The 26,316-nt window shown below is 41.2% G+C and overlaps 1 protein-coding gene across 6 annotated transcripts in view; it reads left to right on the forward strand.

The window, feature by feature from the left end:
• mypn (myopalladin) overlaps positions 1 to 26,316 on the forward strand; it is a 309,016-nt gene that overhangs the window by 41,700 nt on the left and 241,000 nt on the right. For 5 of the 6 annotated variants that reach the window (XM_043712277.1, XM_043712280.1, XM_043712281.1 and 2 more), the window contains exons 1-2: positions 6,708 to 6,889; positions 10,628 to 11,590. In XM_043712277.1, the coding sequence (XP_043568212.1) occupies positions 10,629 to 11,590 (962 nt within the window). In that variant the 5' untranslated portion in view covers positions 6,708 to 6,889; position 10,628. Of the gene's footprint in view, positions 1 to 6,707; positions 6,890 to 10,627; positions 11,591 to 26,316 lie in introns of those variants that run through there. The other variant, XM_043712278.1, reaches the window with a different exon arrangement.

Raw genomic sequence — 26,316 nt, forward strand, 5'->3', positions numbered from 1 at the left:
GTATACTGATAGACCCTCCCCAGGCCTGCTTTCCTCCAGGCTCGTTGTTGACCACCCAGTCCTCAGCCTCCCCGCATACTGACCGGCCTGCCCTATACTGGCATTCCTATGAGGACGCTATCAGTTGCCTGGTCCCACCCACTCCACATCCTGACAGGCTCCTCCTGGCCGCTTTCCTCCAAGCTGATCATCAACCCTCCGGTCCCCATTCAGCCAACCGACTGACTGACTGGCCCTCCCTTCACCAGCTTTCCTGCAGGCATGCTGCTGGCTGCCTCACCCCCAGCCACCCTCTGTACTAACAGACTGCGCCAACCCTGCTTTCCCACCGGCCAGTCTTTGACCCTCCAGCTCCAAGCCACCCCGCGTACTGACCAGCCTATTCTGGCCCGCACTCAAACAATTAATTACAAAACCCACATACAGTAACAGAATTCACAAAATTCTCAATACAGTTTCCAGTACAAAGATAGAGTCCACACCCAAACTCCAGGATCTAGCAAATGCTCACCTCCCAGGTGTTCAGCCTCCATAGAGGTGTTCTACCCTTCCAGGTAGAACCAGGCCCACTAACAGGAACACAGTACATTGTAAGGCTGCAGTTTACTCACAGGTGTTTGGTCCAGCCCCAAAGGCAGAGTCCACTCCTGAGGGCAGAATCAATGCCACACACACAGGTGTTCAGTCTTCACAGAGGGCTGGTCCATCCAAAGGACCGGGCTCACTCACAAGAACATAGTATATTGTAAAATTGCAGTTAACTCACAGGTCCACTCCGGGATGCAAAGTCCACTCCACAATGCAACAATTGCTCACCTCCTAGCGCGTACACACACACACACGCATACACACACGTTCAGTCTTTACACAGGCCTGGTCACCCACAAAGAGCCAGTTCATTTGAAAATATGTTTTTTCTCACAAGGGCTCAGTCCAAACACCAAAAAAGTGAAAACACATTTTAAAAAAAAAAACCAGAGTGCTAGGGCTAAGCCCTGCTACAAAAATCAACATAATCCTTTTCTCAAAGTAAATTACTGTAAGTAATCTAATCTAAAAGAGCAACATACAGGCTGTAACCAGCCAGTGAAACAACAGTTCCCTAATGAGAACAGAGTTACACCTGAAACACATTAACTGTGTAGATCAGGTAGATTAAAAATCAGTACTCAATGAAAAGGAATACCAATTAACAAACTGGCTAAGTAATTCAGCCAGTTCAGGAATCTGGTATCCCCCAGAAAAAAAAGCAAAAAACCAACAGCACAGTAACACACTGACTATGACCCAACCAGCACATAGTCAGTCCCCTAAACTGAGGAGATTCTAAATCTCCTGGTTATGTTGGTCAGCTAGGGTTTTCTTGATTGTCCCAGGTTAGATTAGATTCCCTACAGTTTGGAAACAGCCCTTTGGCCCAACCAGTCCACACCGACCCTCTGAAGTGTAACCCACCCAGACACATTTTCCTCTGACTAATGCACCTAACACTATGGGCAATTTAGCATAGGCAATCTACCTGACCTGCACATCTTTGGACTGTGGGAGGAAACTGGAGCGCCCAAAGGAAACCCACGCAGACACAGGGAGAATGTGCAAACTCCACACAGACAGTCGCCCGAGGCTAGAATCGAACCCAGGTCACTGGCTCTATGAGGTTGCAGTGCTAACCATTGTGCCACCCCAAGGATTTAGTAGTCAACAAGATTCAACAAGTTCCAGTCAATATATCCCTCCAACCCTAAATCTGGAATGTTAGCCTGGTCTTTCTCTAGTAGCTTTTTCAGTGATGGCTTTGCCCCAAATCCTGTTCTCCTGATTCGGACTCTGACTTTGGCGGTGTGTACCCGACTGTAGCCTGTCTCTTGCGCCTGGAGCATCTTGGGAGAGTTTCTTCCTCTTCCGATGGTAATGGTATCGAGAGCTGCATCCATTTTGGATTCTGAAGTTTCCTCAACACTAGACAGAGGAGGAGAACCTACAATTTCCATCTTCTGGCTGTTCTGAGGGGCCAGGTATGTTTTGCTTCTGCCCTGTTTGCAAGGTAACAGCTTTCAGCTGATCCACATATTTGGTCAGAACAACCTCACCTTCCTAAACTTTGTCAGTCATGGGACCTGAAGTCGCATCAGCCTTGCCTTATACAGGGCCATTTCCATATTTCTGGTACCAAACTTTACCCCCTGAACTAGATTGTCTGTCTTGCTTAGAGAGGCACGTGGCCAGCATTGGGGTTTCTACTGTTGTTTTATGCCCCAGTCCACCCCCACCAGGTCTGGGAATATCTGGTTTAGCCTGGTGCAGAGTCTTTTCGCCATCAGCAACTCCTCTGGAGCTATCCCTGTTGTGCGTGAGGTGGTCCTATAGTCGAACAGGAACTGGGACAATTTGATATCAAATTACACTATAGGCTACTTCTTTAAGCCTGCTGTCAACATTTGGGCTGCTATTTCCACCAGACCATTGGATGATGGATGGTATGGAGCTGTCCTTGCATGCTGAATGCCTTTTGACTTCAGGAAGTACTCAAATTCCCTGCTGCTAAATGACGTCCCATTGTCCGTGACCAATATTTTCGGGAGTCTGTGTACTTTTCAATTGTCAGTGTTCTACAGTGTTCTGGGTCCTCTTCTGTTTGTCATTTACATAAATTATTTGGATGAGAAATTAGTAAGTTTGTGAATGACACCAATATTGATAGCATAGTGGACAGTGAAGAAGGTTTTTCAAAGATTACAAAGGTATCTTGATCAAATGTGTCAATGGGCTGAAAATGGCAGATGAAGTTCAATCTGGATAACTGCAAGGTATAGCATTTTGGTACAGGAAACAAGGGTGAGGCTTATACAATTAACGTTAGGACTTAGGTTGGTGCTGTAGAACAAAAGAACCTGGGCGTTCAGGTGCATAATTCTTTGAAGTTTGTGTCACATATAGACAGGATGGTTAAAAAACCATTTGGCACGCTTGCCTTCATTGCTCAGTCCTTTGAGTATAGCAGTTAGGAAGTCATGTTGAGGTTGCACAAGATGCGGTCTCTTCTGGAACACTGTGTCCAGTTCTTGTCACCCAGTTATAGGAAGGATATTGTCAAGCTGGAGAAGGTTCAGAAGAGATTTACCAGGATGCTGCTGGGTATGGAAGGTTTGAGTTATAAAGAAAGGCTGGATAGGCTGGGACTCTTTTCACTGGAGCTTAGGAGGCTGAGAGGCAATCTGATAGAAATTGATAAAATAATGAGAGATATAGATAGCGATAATGGTAGTTGTCTTATCCCTAGGATGGAGGATTTCAAGACTAAGGGGCACATTTTTAAGGTGAGAGGAGAGCGATTTTAAAAAAGACATGAGGCAAACTTTTTTACACAGAAGGTGGTTCACATGTAGAATGAACTTCCTGAGAAAGTGGTAGAGGCAGATAGAATTACAACATTTAAAAAGACATTTGGATAGATAAATAAATAGGAAAAGTTGGAAGGATATGGGCAGGAGGAGGCAGGTGGTACTAGTTTAGTTTGGGATTACGTTCAGCATGGACTGATTCGATGGAAAGGTCTGTTTCTGTGCTGTATGACTTTATGACTCATATACCTCAGCCCTCTTTTTCATACTTGATGCAACAACAGGCAAAAGGAGAGGCAGAAAAATTTGGGGAAGGAATTCAACATCAGGACCAAGTATCATGTCAGCTAACGGTGAATTTATCAAAGATGGAGATGAGATTGGGCTAGAATTGGAGCAGTGCAGAGATTTCAAAAAGTTGTTGCAAGTTTCTCAGCGATTGGGAGGGGTGTAATTATATGTGGATTTGAAAGCAAAGTTGAGGATATTGGGATTGAGACATTGTCAGAGCAGGAACCAATGCGGCTCAAAAAGCATGGGTAATGGATAGATTATGGAGAGTTAAGAGAGTTAAGGTACATGCAGTGGAATTTTGAATGAGCATAAATTTATATAAGGTGGAAGATGGGAGTCTGGCTAGACAGCATTGAAATATTCAGTTCTGAGGTAACAAAAGCAAAGAAAGATGATTTTATCGAGAGATGAACATAGGAATTAAGTAACACGATAGAGTTAGAATTGGTTTTGTTGACAGGGCTGAAGTGTTGTTTCAAATTCAGTTGAGCATCCAACACAGCATTGCATTGGGGACAATCTGCTTAGCTTCCAACAGTTAACAGGGATAGTCAACGTTTATGGCAGAGACCAAATAAATAGCTTCAGTCTTTCCTATTTTTAGTTGTAAGAAATTTCTGCTTATCAATACTGGTTGACAGAAAAGAAATGTGGCAAAGTAGAGATGATAAAGAGCTTCAGCGGGTGCAGTGAGAAAGAATTGAGTGTCGTCAATGTAGAATGTAGAACATTACAGCACAGCACAGTACAGGCCCTTCGGCCCACGATGTTGTGCTGCCCTGTGAGACCAATCTGAAGGCCATCTAACTTACACTATTCCATTCTCGTCCATATGTCTATCGAATGACCATTTAAATGCCCGTAGCCCGTAAAGTTGGCGAGTCCACAAGTGTTCTAGGCGGTACATTCCACGCCTCTACCACACTCGAAGTATAGAAACTACCTCTGACATCATTCCAAATCTATCATCCCTCAGTTTGAAAATGTATATGACATGTTTTCAGATGATATCACTAATGAGTGACATTTTGCTGAGAAATCAAGGGGACCAAGGATAGAACCTTGGAGGACACCACAGGTATCAGCGTCAGACTGGGAAGAGAAACCATTGCTAAGATTTGATAAGAAAATGATAGAACCAACTAACCAACTTCCCAACTGGACAATTCGGAAGAAGCATCGGAAACTTTATCAAAGACTAGAGTCAGACAGCATGGAAAAGACCCATTGGTCCAACTAGTCCACGCCAACGATGTTCCTAAATTCAACTAGTCCCACTTGCTATATTTAGCCCATTTCCCTCAAAGTCCTTCCTATTGATATATTTATCCAAATGTGTTTTAAATATTGTAACTGTACCAGCATCCACAACTTCCTCTGGCAGTTCATTCCATACACAAACCACTCTCTGTAAAAAATGTTTTTCAAACTTTCTCCTCTCACCTTAAAAATATGCCTCCTAGTTTTGAATTCCCCCACCCTTGCTCTTCATCTTATCTAAACTCTTCATGATTTCATCAAACTCTATAAGGTCACCCCTCAATGTCCTAGCTCCAGTGAAAAATGTCCCTGCCTATTTTTATAACTCAAACCCTCCACTCCTAGTAACATCCCAGTAAATCTTTTCAGAGCCCTCTCCACCTTAATAATATCCTTTCTATAACTGGGCGACCAGAACTAGACACAGTATTCCAGAAGAGGCCTCACTAACATCCTGTTCAACCTCCACATGATGTCCCAACTCCTGCACTCAAAGGTCTGAGCAATGAAGGCAAGCATGTCAAACCCCTTTTTGACCACCCTGTCTGCACACTAATGCAAACTATTGCAAACTTCAATCCATTGTGTACCTGAACTCCTAGATGTCTCTGTTCTGGAACATTAGCCAAGGCCCTACTTTTAATTGTACAAGTTCTGCCCTTGTTTGTGTTACCGAAATGCAATACTTCGTGTTTATCCAAATTAAGCTCCATCTGCTACTCCTCAGCCCACTGACCAGTTGATCAAGATCTCTTTGTAATCTCAGATAACCTTCTTCACTGTCCATTATACCCACCAATCTTGATGTCATCCATAAACTTACTAACCTTCTATATTCTCTTTTAAGTCGTTTATATAAATGACAAACAAAAGTGGACCCAGTGACAATTCCTGCTGAACACTGCAGGTCACAGTCCTCTGCTACATAAAGAAAGGACAGTTTATGACAGTCACAGTCACACACAGTTGTGGAATTATGGAGGGCTGGAAACCTGACTCAAATATGAAATTCTGGAGAAAACTTGACAGCAGATTTGAGGTTGACAACATGTTCTTTGGAACTTTAGAGAGGAATGTGAAGTTGGCGATGAGACAGTGGTTTGCAAGGACAGAGGGGTCACAGAAGGTGAGCGGAGTGGTTGAGGAAACAATACCTGGGGAGAGAGAATCATTAACAATATCACTTAATGCATGTACCAAGAAGGGAAAGTTTGACCAACAGTATCAGACTTTTCTAAGTATTTCAAGTTTGGAGTAAGAGTGAAAGTGCAAAACATTTCTTAAGTATTGGTTCTGTATTCATAAAATGTATAATATGTTGCAGCCATATTTTTACAAATGTTACAGCTAATGCGTACACATTTCTTCAAATAATAAATCAGCAAATGAATCTTTTCAACAAAGGTGACTGACATGTAGCAGCTATTTTTGGAAGCACCCACCTGTTAAACAGTCACTGTGGAATATAATGAAAATTATTTCAGTGTGTTTTATCCATACATTTATTTTGAAATTACATGCCTTAATTCTAATTTTCAGACTTTGCAGAGAAGTAACAGGTTTTGAATAATGCAGTGCTCTGCAATGTAGTCCCACTTCTAATTATGTTCAATGCTGATCAATCAGTAAAATTCTCTAGAATACACATGAGAGGTCTGTTATAGGCTCAACTTTGAGTCAGTGTCTTAGGTGCTGTACATCCTCCCCCCATCCAATGAGGTGAACATTTCCCAGCCACATGGTCTCATCTGCCGAAAATAACTTCAGACCCAGTATGCTGACAAATGTTACTTGCACTGTGGTGACAGGTTGCCCATTGCTTATTACCACTATCGCAACAACGTCAAGGTTAACTCTCAACCAATCTGCGGGCTGTTAGTTGCTCTTTCCCCAAGGGTCTGAGGATTGCAGTGCTGTCCCATCTCTCCAACTTCTACTGAGTAACTGCCATTGCTAGATTTTCACATCACACCATCCACTGGGCCAGTTAAAAGGTATTGTTTTGTGAGTTTAATGCAGTGTTAATGTCTTGAATAGTTTGTTGAAATGAATATAGAATTGAAAGTAGCATGCTCTTTGAATCATTACTCACATAAAGAGCAAACACTTGCCAAACTCTCTGTTTCTGTTTAACAGAAACAAGTGCTGGATTCCAATGCTAAGAACCTTATTTAAATTGGATTTCATTTGAGTTTGCGTTCAGGACTTGTTAGGTGATGTATTTTTATCTTATTAAGCGACTGAGGCTATCGCTGCTTTGTGTTCTGACAGACATGCCATAGATATTCAAGTGACGTCACATCTTCTTGTAGAATGACCTCATCTCCCAGTCCTTTTCTAAAATTCAATATCATTATTACAAAGTAGGTTAACTGTTCTTAACAAATTTAAGATGACTCAGGGCTTGCTTTGATTTTTGAATAGTAAATTGATATCACAAGACTATAATTAGATTTCTGCTTAGGGGATCTGCTGCGAGAGTTAATGTACACAACAGCTGCAGAAAGAGTTCTTCTGGAAGGGCAATGTTCCCTCTGCTGCTTTCTATGGTTTGAGTGTCAGGAGCATGTGGTCAGCCCAGAGCAATCAATGCATCAGAAGTGTTGACTGTTAGTCTAATAACAGATTTAGTGTTGCCAACCTTCATTTCATATATATATTTAATGTTCGCGTTTTTTTAAGGCATTTTGAGAAGAAACTGCACTGAAATAGCCATCATCTAGATTTCTTTCAAAACACCAGCTACTCCAGAGCAGCAAACAGAAACTATCAGCATTTTTTAAAAAAACAGATTGAAGAGACTTTTTTTCATATTTGTTCACAAAATGTAGTGTCACTAGTAAGACCAATATTTATTCCTCACTGCTGCATACTGTTGAGTATGGGTGGTGATTGCAGTTTGTGTACACTCGAGAGCTGTCAGGGAGTGAGTTCCAGAAAGAATGTCTGATGACAGGTGACAGTATCTTTTAAAATTACAGTTTTACTTTGTGAGTGGATCATCTTTTTTTACAAATTTAGAGACAGCAAACCAAAATGGAAATATTTAGAATCAGAAATGGTTTCTAAAATGTAGCTATTTAAAGGTGGCTGGAGCAGCAAGTGATTCTACAAACTCATGTTTCCAGTGAAGTATAGTACTTGTGCTCAAAGAGAGTGACTTGGAGTTCAATGAACAATGTGGCTCCCCCAAGCCTTCATTGTATTCTTCCCGCAATTACGGCTCTTGTTGAAGCCACAAGATTACTCTGAATCTTTGCTCTACGCTCTATAAAGTAAACAGCCCTTTTGCTCCCTGACAATTGGGTAGTTATGTTGCACTAATATTTTCAAACCCTATCTTTACATTGCGGTCTTGAAGTCAATTGAATTCCTGCTTGCTGTCTGCAGGTGGTGGTGTAATTAATGGACTGGTAATAATTAGCCCTGCTCATCCTCTGGGGACATTGTTTGAAATTCCACCGCAGCTGGTGGAATTTAAATTCAATAAACCTTGAATTATAAACTAATCTCAATAATGGTGACCATGAGCCCACAGGCAATTATTGTAAAAAAATACTATTTTGTTCATTAATACCCTTTCAGGGAAGGAAGTCTGATGCTCGTACCTCATCTGGTCTATGTTATTTCAGGCCCACAACAATGTAATTGACTCTTAAATGCCAACTGAAATGGTCTAGCAAGTCACTTAACTGAATTAGATGATTAAAAAGACTTGAAGGAATGAAACCAGATGTATCACTCAACATTGACTTGGCACTGGAAACAATAACAGCAACTCCAGACAACACCATATAGATTGCAGTGGTCAGGAAAGCAGCTCACCCTCGCCTTCTTGAGGACAATTAGAGATAGTTAAAAATGCTGACTTAGTCAGCAACATCCATATTCTGTGAATAAATTTAAAATAACTCTGACTACCATGCTTTTGCAACTGTGTTTGGGACCTGAAATCCCTTAATTTTAAGAATGCAGAAAGGAGATGCATTGTGCTTCTGATTAACACAACGTTTGCTGCAACATTTAATAAAAAAGGATCTGGGTGTCCTTATGCATGAATCACACAACTGGTATGTAGACAGAGTAAGTAATTGGGAAAGCTAATAGAATGTCATCAATTATTGTGAGGGGAATTGAATCTCCTGTGCTACCCCAGTACTCAAAAATGCATTGGTGTTTCATAACATACAGACTCTACAACTCTTTCTCCAATTCAGATGAGTCAGTGTCAGTGTTGGTATTTGGGAGTAACTGAGTACATCGAAAAGGGTCAAAAACAGTAATAATTGGAAAGGAATGACTGGAGATGCTACGCTCCCATTCTGAAGTATAAAAGTTGGACCAGTATGTATCATTCAAAAGTTTTACTGGCTTTACTTTCTAGATGACAGTGCATAAAACTCTCCCTAGAAGGGATCCCTTCCTCGGAGGGATCCTCCTTCTTAGGATTGTAGTTACTTAGAAAGACCTACAAGAACTAAGCAACAAATGTTCGCATTGCAATGAAGGATCAAACAGAAACAAATGATACCATCAAATTACACAACTGTGATCTTCTCAAGGGCAGGTGCAAGTAACTGTCAAAACGTTTGTTCTCATTAACCCAATTTTCAAAATTTTCTAGCTAGACAATCACTGATCTGTGCTTGCTGTTCTGGTCCAGACAGCACTGATAGGCTGTTCCCTGATACTGGGTGCTGTCTTGCCCTACAGTGACATAGTTGGGGTGGGTGTGCGCATTTCATTGTGTGTATCTTGAACAAAGACAGTGAAGGAATAGGCGTAATTCCCCAGCTCCCATGTGGAAATAATGGAATTGCTTACTCAGGTTTTCGATTTTTCTCAATCAATCTACAACAGTGCTCTGTAGCCAGTTACTCAACTCTGACTATGTCACATTCTGCTCCAGCCTCTCAGGGAGGGTGCAGGGAGAGATCCTAATGCCTTTCTGTGACTCCCTGTTTAAGTAGTGGAAAAACCTTCTTACACAACTTCAGGTCCTTACATTTCAGGATCTAATTCCATGACTGCTGATATGGACCCAGTGGTAAGCAATCACTGTCACATTTCACTTCTGCTGCTTCACTGAAATCTGGCAGGAGGCTGGAAGAACACAGCGAGCCAGGCAGCATCAGGTGGAGGAAAGGGGTCGATGTTTTGGGTGTAACCCTTCTTCAGGTCTTGAAACGTTGACTTCTCCACCTCCTGATGCTACCTGGCTTGCTGTGTTCTTCCAGCCTCCTGCCTGTCTATTTCGGATTCCAACATCTGGAGGTGTTTTTTGTCTCTCACTGAAATCTGGAGCAAGGTTATTCATTAAGTCCCACTTCATTGGGAACCAAACTTAGTATGTAAAATATCCTTTAATGATCATGAAGTTAAACGGTGACTGGTACTATGAGATTATTCATTTGTAAAGATAACATAAGACATTCAAAAAATTGCAAGTCAGGTAGGTTGGTCATGCTAAATTGCTCACATTGTCCTGGGATGTGCAGGCTCAGTGGATTAACCATGGGAAATGCAGAGTTACAGGGATAGCATTGGTGGGGGTGAGGTGTTCTGGGTAAGATGCTCTTTGGAGGGTTGTGCAGACTCTATGGGCCAAATGGCCTGCTTTGACACTAGGGATTCATTGATATGATGAATGTCTGGATGTTTAGTTCAGTTAGCAACATGAAGTTAGTAAGGCAAAAGCTGTAACCTGAATTCCTTTTTTTTATTCATAACAGAATGCAAGAGGAAAACCTTGAAGCCTCTACGTCCATATCTCAGCTACTGAGGGAGAGCTATTTAGCTGAAGTCCGAATTCATCAAGAGCACGGCGAGAAAAGCAGGTCAGAAGCTACCTCTCAACATTTCTATTATGGCAGTAAATCTGGGGTTTCCCAGGATTTAGATGGTCAGGATGAGTCCCCTGACCTGTCTGCATTTTTGAGTCAGGACGAATTGGACAAAAGTGTCAATTTAGCTCAGGAAGCAATTGCCCAGTGTTCTGATGAAGTGAAGAAAGATGAAAAGCAGATCAATGTAACCTGCACCACCAAAGATGTGTATGACACTTTGAAACTTGCTGGGAATAGCAAAGTTTTAGAATCTGCAGGTTCCTCAGATTTCCCAGAAAAACTGACCAGTCAACCATACCACTGTGAGAATTTCACCAGACGATCCAGCAGCTCAAAAGACAGTTACAGAGAATTAAGAAAACAGTCAAGGAACACCCCTTATTGTACTGAAGCAGAGGCTAAAAAGGATTACTTAAGTAAAGCTGCAGATTTTATTGAGGAATTATCTTCACTTTTTAAAACAACAAGTACAAAACGGAATAAAACTAGAACCTGTAAAAACTCACGAAACCGGGCGCAGTCAAAGTTTGGTTCACAAGCTCAACCTTCATCTTGGTCTGTCGACGAGAGGGAGAGAGTGCATGTTCCATTTTCGGCTCAGTTGAGTGATGAAATCATAACAAAAGAGGAATCTGAAGTGATAGCTCAAGCCCCAGTTCTATCAGCAGGTACTGAGACACTAACAACAGAAGCTAAATCAACTGAAATTCAATCAAGACCTGTTTGCATTGAAGGTACTGAAGGGAATCCACCACGATTCATTCAGCGACTAAAGAGCAGGGAAGCTGCTGAGGGAAGCAAAATCCAGCTTGAATGCATTGTGATAGGATCACCAACACCAGAAGTGAGGTAAGTACCTTATGCTTTTATTTTGTGTTTAAAATTTACATATTTGCTTTAAAGTAGTTAAACTGACGTCTCCTCGTCAATGCATGGTTTTGCTGGCTGGTATTGCATGCCAGAAAATTCAGATGTGCCCTACGGATGACTTTCTGAACATGTGAGGATTCTGGGTTATCCACGATGGAGGACGGGAAAAATTTGTGGCTGCAAAGGCTGCTCCTTGTTTTTTTGAGTTATTTTCAGTGTTCGAGCTGATCTCCTTGAATTCTGGAGCTGTAATTACTGTTTTATAAGCTGTTGCATTGTTTTGGAACTCTAGGAAAAAAGTAATATCAAAACAATAGCACTTTAAAAAGAAGGAAAATCGACAAAGGTAGAGCCCACATGGGAAGTGATTCAAACAGAGAAAGAAATCTATACTGCTGCCTCACCCAGCAGTAACCTGCACAACTGCTGCCTTTGATGTTTAGTTTAAAGTCTGTATGAACATCAGAGTTAGTTCTAAGAAAAATAAACAAACAGCAAAATTCACAGCTGACCTTCAAGAAACAGGTGTGTTGGAGCCCACAGCAGGGCAGCAGCTAAGTGGCTTTTTAAAGTGTAACTTTACTGTTTTTCTTTCGTAAATCTACAGTAGTGAGCAGAGTGAGTTCTTTTTTGGTGATGTATTTTTTATTGAGACCTGTCTTTTGATTCAAATTCAGAAATATAAAAACATAGGTACTAAGCTAGCCTGGAGCAGTGTTTTTAGAGTAGTGTGACTGTGCTAGTTTCTGAGTCTATAGATTCTTAATGTGTAAAGATAGTCTTTCGTAGAGTGATGTGCTCTTCCTGTTAGATGAGGGAATTAGGGAGGCTTTCCATGTTAGTGATAGTTATGTCTGCAGGAAGTGTGTTTGGTTGTGAATCCTATCAGATCAGTTGGAGCAGCAGTTAGAGGCAATGAGGAATTTACAGGAGCTTGGAGGTGTGATGGATGGCAGTTGCAGGAAGGGAGATAAACTGAAGATGGGGGACCTCCAGGAAAGATAGGAGAGGGAGTCAGATGGTGTAGGAGTCTTCTGTGGTTATCCCCATCTCAAACAAGTATGCTGTCTGAGAAAATATAGGGAACGATGGTCTCTTATGGGAATGTAACACTGACAGCAAGATTTCTGGTACCAAGATTGGCTCTAATGTAACGAGGGCTATGCCAGGTTCCAAGCAGTTGACTGTGATAGGGACTCTCTAGTCAGAGGCACAGACAAACAATTCGGAGGCCGACAGCAAGACATCAGAATGATGTGTTGCCTCCCTGGAGCTAAGATCAAAAATATCTTGGAGAGGGTGCAGAATATTCTCAAAGGGGAGAGGGACCAGCAGGAGGTCATTGTATGCATTGAAACTAACGACATAGGAAGAGAAAAGGACAAGATTCTGAAGAGTGAACATAGGAAGTTAGGCAGGAATTTAATAAGAAGGTCACTAATATCTGGATTATTAGTGAGGATAGAGTAGATGAGTGTGTGGCTGAAGAGCTGGTGCAGGGGAAAAGGATTCACATTTTTGAATCTTTGGAATCCCCTCTGGGGTAGAAGTGGCCAGTATAAGAAGGATGGATTGCACCTGAATTGGAGGGGGGGCTCATATACTGATAGGGAGATTTACTAGAATTGCTCAGGAAGATTTAAACTACTAAGGTGCGGGATTTGACCCAGGGAGATAGGAAAGAGATCAGTTTGAGACTGGTACATTTGGGAAAAAGAGTAAGTCAAATAGGCAGGACAGGCAGGAACAAAGTAAAGAAAGAGGTAGGACTGATAAGTTAAACTGCATTTATTTTAATGCAAGAGGCCTAACGGGGAAGGCAGATGAACTTAGGGCGTGGAAACATGGGGCTGGGATATCGTAGCAATCACAAAGATGTGGCTTAGGGATGGAATGGACTAGTAACTTAATGTTTCAGGGTTTAGATGCTGTAGGAAGGATAAAAGTGGGGGGGGGGGGGGGGGGGTGGTGAAGAAAGGAGGGGGGACTGACGATTTTGATAAGGGATAACATTACAGCTGTACTTAGGGAAAATATTCCTGGGAATATGTCCAGGGAAGTTATTTGTGTGGTACTGAAAAATAAGAAAGAGATGGTCACCTTACTGGGATTGTACCATAGACCAATAGTCTGCACGAAGTGGAGAAATAAACTTGTAAGGACATCTCAGTTATTAGTAAGAATAATGGGATGGTTATGGTAGGGGATTTTAACTTTCCAAATACAAACTAGGATTGTCATAGTGTTAAGAGCATGTTGGAGAGGCATTTGTTAAGAGTGTACAAAAAAATTTTCTGAATTAGTGTGTGGATGTACCTATTGGAGAAGGTGCAAAACCTGACCTATTCTTGGGAAATAAGGCAGAGCAAGTGACTGAGGTGTCAGTGGGGGAGCACTTTGGGGCCAGAGACCATAATTCTATTAGTTTTAAAACAGTGATGGAAAAAGATAGACCAGATCTAAAAGTTGAAGTTCTAAATTGGAGAAAGACCAATTTTGACAGTATTCGGCAAGAACTTTCAATGGTTGATTGGAGGCAGATGTTCGCAGGTAAAGGGACAGCTAGAAGATGGGAAGCCTCTAAAAATGAAATATTGAGAATCCAAAGACAGTATATTCCTGTTAAGGTGAAAGGCAATGCTCGTTGATGAATGCTGGTTGGTGAGAGAAATTGAGGTTTTGGCCAAGATAAATATGGAAGCATCTGTCAGGTATAGGCAGCAGAAACTGAGTGATCCCCAGGAGAGAATAAAGGCAATAGGAGCATACTTAAGAGGGAAATCAGGAGGGCAAAAAGGGGACATGAGATAGCTCTAGCAAATAGGATTAAGGAGAATCCAAAGGGATTCTATAAATATTTGAAGGACAAATAGGTAACTAGGGAGAGAATAGAGCCCCTTAAAGGTCAGCAAAGCTGCTAATGTGTGGAACTGTAGGAGATGAGGGAGACACCAAACAAGCATTTTGTTCAGTGTTTACTGTGGAGAAGAATGTGGTAGAGAACTTGGGGAAATAAACAGCAACATCTTGAAAAATGGCCATATTACAGAGGAGGATTTGCTGGATGCCTTAAAACACATAAAGTTGGATAAATCCCCATGACCTGATCAGGTAAACCCTAGAACTCTGTGGGAAGCTAGGGAAATGATTGCTGGGCCCGTTGCTGAGATATTTTGGATCATTGATAGCCACAGGTGAGATGCCCAAAGACTGGAGGCTAGCTAATGTGGTGCCACTGTCTAAGAAAGGTAGTAAGGAATAAGTAGTGAACTAGAGACCAGTGAGCCTGACATCAGTGTTGGCAAGTTGTTGAGGGAATTCTGAGGGTCAGAATTCACATATATTTGGGAAGGCAAGGTCTGATTAGGGAGAGTCAATATGGCTTTATGCTTGGGAAATGGTGTCTCACAGACTTGATTAAATTTTTTTGAAGAAGTAACAAAGAGAATTGATGAGGGCAGAGCAGTGGGCATAATCAATATGGACGTCAGTAAGGCATTCGACAAGTTTCCTCATGGTTACTGGTTGGCAAGGTTAGATCCCATGGAATACAGGGATAACTAGCTGGATACAGAACTGGCTCGAAGGTAGAGGACAGAGGGTAGTGGCGGAGGGTCACTTTTCAGCCTGGAAGACTGTGACCAGTGGTGTACCACAAGGATCAGTGCTAGGTCACTGCTTTTTGTCATTTGCAGAAATGATCTGGATATGAACATAGGCGATGCGGTTAGTAAGTTTGCAGGTGATACCAAGATTGAAGATGTAGTGGACAGCGAAGAAGTTTACCTTAGATCTTGATCAGATGGGTGAAGAGTGGCGTGTGGAATTGAATTTAAAGAAATGAGATGCTGCATTTTGGAAAGGCAAATCAGGACAGGACTTATACCCTTCATGGTAAGGTCCCAGGGAGTGTTGCTAAACGAAGAGATCTTAGAGAGCAGGTAATGGCTGTTTGAAAGTGGAGTCTCCGGTAGATAGGTACTGAAGAAGGTATTTGGTATACTTTCCTTCATTGATCATTTCATTGAGTATTGGACTTGGAAGGTCATGTTGTGGCTGTACAGGACATTGGTGAGTCCACTTTTGGAACTCTGTGTGCAATTCTGATATCTCTGCTAAAGGAAGGACGTTGTGAAACTTGAAAGGGTTCAGAAAAGATTTACAAGGATGTTGCCAGGATTGGGGAGTTTGAGCTACAGGAAGAGGCTGAATAGACTAGGGCTATTTTCCCTGGAGCGTCAGAGGCTGAAGTTTTCTAGAGACTTATAAAATAACGAGGGGCATGGTTAGGGTAAACAGCCAAGGTCTTTCCCCTGGGGTGCAGGAGTCCAGAACTAGAGGGTATAGGTTTAAGATGAGAGGAGAAAGATTTACAAGAGCTCTTTGGGGCACCCTTTTCAAGCAGAGGGTGGTATCTGTATGAAATGGGCTGCCAGAGGAAGTGATGTAGACTGGTAGAATTACAACCGTTAAAAGGCATCTGATTGGGTATATGAATAGGAAGGCTTTAGAGAGATATGGGCCAAATACTGGTAAATGGGTCTAGATTTATTGAAAATATCTGGTTGGCATAGACAAGTTGGACCAAATGGTTTGTTTCCGTGCTGTATATCTCTTGTACTCTAGGATTTTAAGCAATTCAATATTGTACACGGTTGTAACTGGGTAATTGGCAAGAAAGTAGTGGATATATTCGCTGAGCTGAGAAGTTAATTTGCAGACGTTTCGTCCCCTGTCTCAGTGACATCTTCAGTGCTTTGGGCCCTCCTGTGAAGGGCTGATGTACTGTCTCTTCTGGAATTTATTTGGTTCCTACTGCTTCTAGTTGCCAGTTCCGGTTGTGAATTGGAGTAAACCTCGACCTAATATACCGGCCACTGTAATGAATAACCGGAATCGGCAACTGGAAGCAGCGGGAAGAGAACTAAATAAATTCTAGTAGACCCAGTACAGCAGTCCCTCACAGGAGGCTCCAAAGCACTGAAGATGTCACCCAAACAAGGGACAAAATGTCTGAAAATCAACTTTCCAGCTTGGCGGACTTACCCACAACCACGACAATCTGCACCTGAGCTACGAATCTTTCCGCAAACCTTGAACTGACAAGAAAGCCAGCGATGTGAAGTCAAAGTGTAGTTTTTATCTTTGAGACATGTTGGAAACTATTTCATGGACTTTTCAAAATATCACGCTGAAAGGTTTTTGTTATATGATGAAGATGAAAGGAAATCAGTTCCTTTTTATGGCCTGTTATGTTTTGCTATGACTTTGTAAAGCCTTGCTGAATATCTCCTGTCTTGTATTTAGCTTTATTTTGTGTTTGGAGGGCGGCTGGCTTCAAAGACTAATTAATTTTAAGTAATAAATAGCTATTCTTTTCAAATCTTTCTCTGATGTGGAAATAACATTTTCCTCGATTTAGAAAATGAGATGAATTATAATAACAGCAAAAACTGGTTTTGCAATTGCAGGGAAGCCAACCATTTACTTGCTGTGCAGAGTTTGGGACAATCGGTGAGAGGCCTTTATTTGTGCAAATTAACAGCATATATTCTAAGTCTAGTTTCATCAAGTCCCAAGATGATAACTTTGATTGAAGAGTAGTCATTAGCTGGTACATGTTGTCCAGCTAACTTTTGTTATGTTGAACTCTTGTATATCTAGTGATGTTTTGTGGATCATATTCCATATTGTATGTGTATTTCAGTTATTTGCTGTTCCTTAAGGTGACCTAAAATGTTTGTTAGTTTTGTGTGCATTTAAGACAAAGGGAAAATAACCCTTTGTTAAATTTGTCCTGATCACTGCCTATAACATTATTATTTTAACATACCCCGAATACACAAATCTTTAGATTTTTATTCATTTATGGGATGTGAGCATCTGACTGAGCCAACAATCATGACCCATCCCTAGAAGTCCTTGAGAAGGTGATGATGAGCTGCCTTCTTAAATTGCTGCACCCTGGTGTAGGTAGATACACAATGCCATTAGGAAGGAAGTTCCAGAATATTTACCCAGTGACACTGGAGGAACAGCAATATATTTCCAAGTCATGTGGTTTGGAAAGCAACTTGCAGCTGATGGTGTTTCTTTGTATCTGCTGTTCTTGCCCTTCTGGATGGAAGTGGTCATGTGTTTGGAACGTGTTGTCTGAGGAACCTTGGTGAATTTCTGCAGTGCAACTTGGGGATGATACACACTGCTGCTGCAAGCATTGGTAGTTGAGGGAGTGAACTTTTTCTGGATATGGTACCAATCAAGCGGATTACTTTCTGTGAGATGGTGTCAACCTTCTTGAGTGTTGTTGTTGGAGCTGCATTCATCCAGGCAGATAGAGAGTATTCTGTCACACTCTGATTTCTCCCTTGTATATGGTGTAAAGGCTTTGGGAAGTTGGGAGGTGAGTTGCCTACACAATATTGCCTGCAGTTACCGAGCCTCTGACCTGCTGTTGTGGCTTTGCTATTGATGTGGCTAGTCCAGTTTAATTACTAGCTAATGGTCAGGGATTCAGCAGTAGTAATGCTGTTGAATGTCAGAGGGTGATGGTTCAATTTTCTCTTGTTTGAGATAACCGTTACTTGGCATTTGTGACATAAACGTCACTTGCCACTTAATCAGCCTTGCTGTAGATATTGTCCAAGTCTTGCTGCATTAGGACATTAAACTGCAAATCTGAAGAGTCATGAGTGGTGCTGAACGTTGTGCTTTCATCAATGAACATCCTCACTTCTGATCTTATGTTGAAGGGAAGGTTATTGAGAAAGAAACTGAAGATGGTTGGGCTTAGGACACTACTCTGACAAACTCTTGCAGAGCTGTCCTGGAAGGGAGATGACTGATCTCCAAAAACACCAATCATCTTCCTTCGTGCCAGGTATGAATCCAGTGGAGAGTTCCAACACCCCCTCCCCTCCATTTCCTTTGGACTCCAATTTTGCTAGGGTTCCTTTTATGCCATATTTGGACGAGTGCAGCTTTGATATCAAAGGTGATTACTCTCTCACCTGATCTCTGAAATTTAGCTCTTCTTTCTAAGTTTGAGCTTAGGCTGTAATGAGGCCACAATCTGAGTGGCCCTCAGGAAAACCAACGTGAGCTTCCCTAGTCAAGTTATTGCTGAGCAAGTGCTGCTTGATAGCACTGTTGATATTCCTCTACCACTTTACTGATAGTCCAGAGTAGACTGTTTGATTGGTAATTGACCAGGTTGAATTTGTGTGGCTTTTTTTGTACAGGACATATCTGGGAAATTTTCCACATTGTTAGGTATATGTCAATGTTCTAGCTATACTAGAACAATCTGGCTAGGGAACCAAGCAGTGCTGGAGCATAAGCATTTAATACTATTCTGGGTATGTCGTCAGGACCATAGTCTTTGCAGTATACAGTGCTTCCTGCCATTACTTGGTATCATGTGGAGTGATTCGAATAGATTAAAGAAAAGCCTCTGTGATAGTAACGATCTCTGGAAGGGGTTGAGATCTATCATCCACTTGGCATTTTTGATCAAAGATACTTGCAGATAGTTAGCCTTATCTTTTACACTGAAGTATTGGGTCCTTCCATTATTGGAGTTGGAATATTTGTGGCACCACCTCCTCAGTGAATTGCTTCATTGTCCACCACCATTCACAACTGGATGTGGCAGGACTGTGGAGCTCAGATCTGATCCATTGGTTGTGGAATTGCTTAGCTCTATCACTTGTGTCACAAGTCATTCTGCCTTGTAGCTTCAATAGGTTTTTGCTTCATTTTTAGGTACATCTGGTGCTGCTCCTTGACTCTTCCTTCAACCAGTTTTGATTCTGTGGCTTATTGCTAATGAGTCAGACCATATTTGGTGTATTTTGTGCAGTTTTGGGCCTCATATCTCAGGAAGGATGTACTGGCCTTGGTGTGTTCAGAGGAGGTTAACGAGAATGGTCCCAAGAGTGAAAAACTTAACATATATGAGGAAAGTTTGAGATCTATATTCAATGGAGTTTAGAGGGAGGAATCTAATGGAAACTTACAGAATACTGAATGGCCTGAACAGAATGGATGTTGGGAAGATGTTTCCATTGGTAGGAGAGACTAGGACCTGAGGGTACAGCCTTAGAGTAAAGGGAAGACCTTTTAGAATAGAGATAAGGAGAAACTTTTTCATCCAGAGAGTGGTGAATCTATGGAATTCATTGCTACAGAAGGATGAGGAGGCCAGATCATTAAGTATTTTTAAGACTGAGATGGATAGGTTCTTGATTGTCAAGGGGATCAAGAGTTACGGGGAGAAAGTGGGAGAATGGGGTTGACAAACTTATCAGCCATGATTGAATGGCATAACCGATTCAATGGGCTGAATAGCCTAATTTCTGCTCCTATATCTTATGGAGTAAGTACAGGGAGAACTAGCCATTTGGATACAGAACTGGCTCAAAGGTAGAAATGAGAGAGTTGTTTTTCAGACTGGAGGCCTGTGACCAGTGGAGTGCCTCAAGGATCGGTGCTGGGTCCTCTACTTTTTGTCATTTACATAAATGATTTGGATGTGAGCATAAGAGGTACAATTAGTAAGTTTGCAGATGAGACCAAAATTGGAGGTGTAGTGGACAGCGAAGAGGGTTACCTCTGATTATAACAAGATCTTGATCAGATGGGCCAATGGGCTGAGAAGTGGCAGATGGAGTTTAATTCAGATAAATGTGAGGTGCTACATTTTGGGAAAGCAAATCTTAGCAGGACTTATACACTTAATGGTAAGGTCCTAGGGAGTGTTGCTGAACAAAGAGACCTTGGAGTGCAGGTTCATAGCTCCTTGAAAGTGGAGTTGCAGGTAGATAGGATAGTGAAGAAGGCATTTGGTATGCTTTCTTTTATTGGTCAGAGCGTTGGGTACAGGAGTTGGGAGGTCATGTTGCGGCATTGGTTAGGCCACTGTTGGAATATTGCATGCAATTCTGGTCTCCTTCCTATCGGAAAGATGTTGTGAAACATGAAAGGGTTCAGAAAAGATTTACAAGGATGTTGCTAGTGTTGGAGGATTTGAGCTATAGGGAGAGGCTGAACAGGCGGGGTTGTTTTTCCTGGAGCGTCTGAGGTTGAGAGGTGACCTTATAGATGTTTACAAAATTGAGGGGCATAGATAGGATAAATAGGCAAAGTATTTTTCCTGGGGTTGGGGAGTCCAGAACTAGAGGGCATAGGTTTAGGGTGAGAGGAGAAAGATATAAAAGAGACCTAAGGGACAACGTTTTCACACAGAGGGTGGTATGAGTATGGGATGAGTTGCCAGAGGAAGTGGTGGAGGCTGGTACAATTGCAACATTTAAGAGGCATCTGGATGGATCTGTGAATAGGAAGGGTTTGGAAGGATATGGGCCGGGTGCTGGCAGGCGGGACTAGATTGGGTTGGGATATCTGGTCGGCATGGACGGGTTGGACTGTGTAGGGTCTGTTTCCATGTTGTACATCTCTATAACTCTATGACTCTGTGTTTGAAGTCTATCACATTTAGCTCAGTGACAGTGCCACAGAGCACAATGTTGATACTCTAAATATGAAGATGGTACTTTGGCTCCACAAGTACTGTTGACTTGCCAGACCAGTTCAGAAGGCAGTTTAGAGTTTAGCACACTGTCAGGCAATTTACATCTGCATTGGACATTACAAAGTTTTTTTGAAAATTATTTAATTTTGATTTCTTTGATGTTTAATTTCAGAGTTTTATTTGATTCAAATTTTACCATCTACTCTGGTGGGTTTCAAGCCCAGGTCCCCAGAACACTACCTGGATCACTGGATTATTAGCCCAGCGACATTACCATAGGTCATCACCTACCCACAGATGGGCAATGTCTGACATGGAGTTATTATTAGCTTAGCTAGTACAACTTGCATTAGAAAATGTAACATCTTAATTACATGCCTATGTATAAATGCACAGTACTGTATAAACATTTGAGACTGCAGTATGCTGCCATCAGGTGCAAGAACATGTCTAGAAATTCACCCTTGACTTTATCTGGAGCTTTCTAGTGGAGAGGGGTGACATGATCACATCTGGTCTAGGATAGAGCATGTGCCTCTGAAAGTTGATTATTCAGAGTAATGTACCTTTTGGGCTCTGAGAAGCAGAGAAACACACATGCTGACAGGACCAATTATTCATGTTGAAGCCAGATCGTGTGCAAATCTAGATCTTTATCATTATCAGGAATGTTTAGAAATAATGACTTCAGGACAAATGAATTGCAAGTTATTTGTAGTTACTGTGTTCAGATCTGAACACAATTTGATACCAGAAATGACTGTTGTTGAAGATTTACTTCCCAAAGTTATGAGTGTGTTTCCTATGGATTATGGGGAGGTATCACTTTTGAAAACTTAGCAGAAAAATCTAGCCACTGTTTTTATATGTAATAGTTAATTCACGCATGGCAAACAAATTGAATAAATCACCATTTATTTATGCGTGTTTTTATTTTATGGTGTTCATCAAGGGAAGGCACTGGAAGAATTCCCAGCTGCATTTCGATAAGTGCTACAACCACATTCAGCCATTAACATTTCAGCGTGGCTTTCTCCTTGACTGTACTTGTCGACAGTAATTGTTTGATTCTTGAAAATCTCAAAGATTTACTTAACAGATAAATTGATAACTTGCAGCAACAGAGCAGTGTGTGCACACGTCCTTAGTCTAGCAGGCTGCTGTTTGGATCCTTTGTGGCTGCTGGTCATCTGGTGTCATCATGGCTCGTTTATGTACTCGCCTCTTAAAGCGATAGCACTCCAGTAAATAGCACAGAATTTAAAATTCCCATGCCATGTCAGTGCCACACCATAATTTATCACAGCAAAGCCTTTGAGATCAGGAGCAGCTTTAGTAAGAGCTATCATAAAGAGAAGGCAGCAAAACGCTCTCTGGTGACAAGGCCAGACTGAAGGTACAGCAAATAATCTCAGACAATCACCAACCAGAAAGAGAGCAGGAGTGGAATTGGCCCCAATGGAATTAGCAAAATCAAAGAGCATACATTTATACAGTACTTTATATAACCTCATAACATTCAAAATAGCTTTGTAACTGCTTAAAATGTGTAGTCATTAGTATGTATGTCTGTAACAAATTTTCTGACTAGTAAAAACAATATAGTGACCGTGACTAGATAGTCTGTTTTAGGGATTGATGGTCACTGAAGATAATTCCCCTATTTTAAAACTAGCCATAGTCATAACTTCAGCCTAAATTTATCATGCTTAATCATAAAAAAAGTAAATATCTACAATATTTCCTTTGATTGTTTCTCTTAAACAATTCTCACAGAATGTTGGAGGCTAGTGATCTCCAAAGAGATAATATTTGTTTCTCTCTCCTTCAATGTTGCCAGACTGCTGCATATTTTCAGACTGTTCTGTTTTTATTTCAGTTTTCCAACACCACTAGTAATTTGCTTTTGTGTTGGTAGTCATTGCTAAACAGAAGAGAACTATACAAATCTCAACTCAACCCCTCAATAGCATGGGTATATAAGCCTGGAAAACTGTAATTAGCTGCAATAAACTGGTGTGGGATTGAAAATGTCATACTGAAGCAGTTTTATTATTCATTCATGAGATGAGAATGTTACTGGTAAGGCTATGTTTATTGTCCATCCCTAAGTGTCTTTGAGAAGCTGGTGGTGAACTGTCATCTTGAACTGCAGTCCATTTGCTTTTGGTACATCAATAGAGCTATCATGGAGGGAGTCTGAGATGTCAGTTGTGTTGGGGATTAAGACACATGGAGGATGGAAAAGAGTTGGTATAATGCACAAACCAATATTGATTTGATTGACACCAGTGTGACTGAAAAGGGGAGATGTTCCATTTCTCAGTGCCAACTTTCTACGCATGGTGACATGTTTACTGAGTATTTTAAAAAGAACAAGAAATACATAAATGGAAGACTAAAATAAAACAAAGAACTTCAGATGCTGGACATCTGAAACAAAAACAGAAATTGCTGAAGAAACTCAGCAGGTCTGACAGCAGTTGTGGAGAATACGCAGAGCTAGCATTTCAAGTTCAGTGACCCTTCTTCAGAACTGAAAAAATAATGGACTTGGTCATGTCTATGTTCTTTGACATTGTTAGTTGAAACCTGTGCTGTGAATTAATAGATAACAGACACAATAAAACCTTTTCTAAAAAAGGAAAAAACACTCAGCAACAAGACAAACCAAAGCTGAAAATACTGAAAGAAACAGTGGCTACAGAATAATATTACTATATACTTGTTTAAAAAGTATTTGTTGAAAGCCAAAGTTTCAAAAATTACTGTTACTAATGATGCTGTCTGGGGGAAACTGCACAAGCAGAAATAATTTAAATTCAGTTTATTCAGATCAGCATTTACTGGTTTTGAACATTTGCCAAAATATGTTTTCAAAAATACATTGTTGCATGGTTCCTGAGGGAATAGTTAAGTCATATTTGAAATATTAAGGCAGAACCTGGGCTGCAATCTTACAGTGAGCAGACGAGGCATGAAACTTCTTAAATATTGATGTTCATTTAGATTTGAGGGTGTTTGTCTCAGGAACAGGAGGAATTAATGTACTTGGTATCTCAAGCAATTTGGAAAGCAAATAGCATTGTTGTCTTGACATAAAAGAAAGTGTGTCCAGGGTAGGACAACAGTATTTTAACAGCAGTTAGCTAGGAATAAGACAAAGATTTATAAACCCACAGAAGCAATTACTACAGAGACGAATGAAGGTTTGGACAATTCAATTCCTGAAGAAGGGCTAATGCCCCAAACGTCGATTCTCCTGTTCCCTAGATGCTGCCTGACCTGCTGCGCTTTTCCAGCAACACATTTCCATCTCTGATCTCCAGCATCTGCAGACCTCACTTTCTCCTTGGACAATTCAATCAATATCACAAAGGTGCCAAATATAGAACAGTAAAATGGTCTATTAGTATTATGATTAAGTCAGCAGAATGAGAGCTTCAAACAGAATATGAACTACCAGCTAGAAGCTGATGCTTCCTTGTAGACTAGACCTTCAGACCTGTGTAAGGCTTCACCACACAGCAATCCAAATTATGAAACCTTATAAGAGTAAAATTGAGGCAATGTGATAGAAAGATGCTGACCCCAAGAGTACATTAATGAGAGAGCCTAGTCCTATGGCAAAGCTCAAGATCTGGAATTCCAGATATCAGATGTGAAGTCAGAACAACTCCTCTTAGCAGAAGCAATTCAGAAACTCACATTAGTAACCAAACATGCCAGAAGAGATTTATGGTCTTTTGCATGCCATGTTAGTGAACAGAGTGAGTCAGAAACTAAAGGAAAGAAATGTCTAAGGCAACAGTCCAAAACAGAGTTCAACTGAAAAGATTCTTGAAGCAGAATGAAATTGCACATCTTGTAAACTAGGTAGTTTAGGAAGAAAAGCCGACAACCTATGTATACCAAGAGACTGACAAAAGAAAGATTAACTAGAATAAAATAACAGTTTTGCAATTGCAAGAAAATAGTTACATGCGTAGTGGGGTAACTCAGTGTTTTAAAAAAAAAGTGCCCTCAAATTTCTTGTTTCTTTAGATTATATTTTTATGATAAGGGGAATGTTAGATGTGAATACAATACTGTGCTAATGTCCATGTTGATGTCATTTGAACTACGTCATGAGAGAAGGTGCAAAACTTGACCTACTCTTGGGAAATAAGGCAGGGCAGGTGACTGAGGTGTCAGTGGGGGAGCACTTTGCGGCCAGCGACAATAATTCTATTCATTTTAAAATAGTGATGGAAAAGGATAGACCAGATCTAAAAGTTGAAGTTCTAAATTGGAGAAAGGCCAATTTTGATGGTATTTGGCAAGAACTTTCGAAAGCTGTTTGAAGGCAGATGTTCACAGGGAAAGGGACAGCTAGAAAATGGGAAGTCTTCAGAAATGAGATAACAAGAATATTCCTGTCAGGGTGAAAGGGAAGGCTGGTAGTTATAGGGAATGCTGGATGACTAAAGAAATTGAGGGTTTGGCAAATAGAATTAAGGAGAATCCAAAGGGTTTTTACAAATATATTAAGGACAAAAGGGTAACTAGGGAGAGAATAGGGCCCCTCAAAGATCAGCAAGGTGGCCTTTGTGTGGAGCCACAGAAAATGTGGAAGATACTAAATGACTATTTTGCATCCATATTTACTGTGGAAAAGGATATGGAAGATATAGACTGTAGGGAAATAAATGGTGACATCTTGCAAAATGTCCAGATTACAGAGGAGGAAGTGCTGGATGTCTTGAAATGGTTAAAAGTGGCTAAATCCCCAGGACCTGATCAGGTGTACCCAAGAACTCTGTGGGAAGCTAGAGAAGTGATTGCCGGGCCTCTTGCTGAGATATTTGTATCATCGATAGTCACAGGTGAGGTGCCGGAAGACTGAAAATTGGCAAACGTGGTGCCACTGTTTAAGAAGGGCGGTAAAGACAAGCCAGGGAACTATAGAACGGTGAGCCTGACCTCGGTGGTGGGCAAGTTGTTGGAGGGAAACCTGAGGGACAGGATGTACATGCATTTGGAAAGTCAAGGACTGATTCGGGATAGTCAACATGGCTTTGTGTGTGGGAAATCGTGTCTCACAAACTTGATTGAGTTTTTTGAACAAGTAACAAAGAGGATTGATGAGGGCAGAGCAGTAGATGTGATCTATATGGACTTCAGTAAGGCGTTC

The sequence above is a fragment of the Chiloscyllium plagiosum genome, chromosome 22 (assembly GCF_004010195.1).
Source record: "Chiloscyllium plagiosum isolate BGI_BamShark_2017 chromosome 22, ASM401019v2, whole genome shotgun sequence".
NCBI lineage: Eukaryota > Metazoa > Chordata > Chondrichthyes > Orectolobiformes > Hemiscylliidae > Chiloscyllium > Chiloscyllium plagiosum.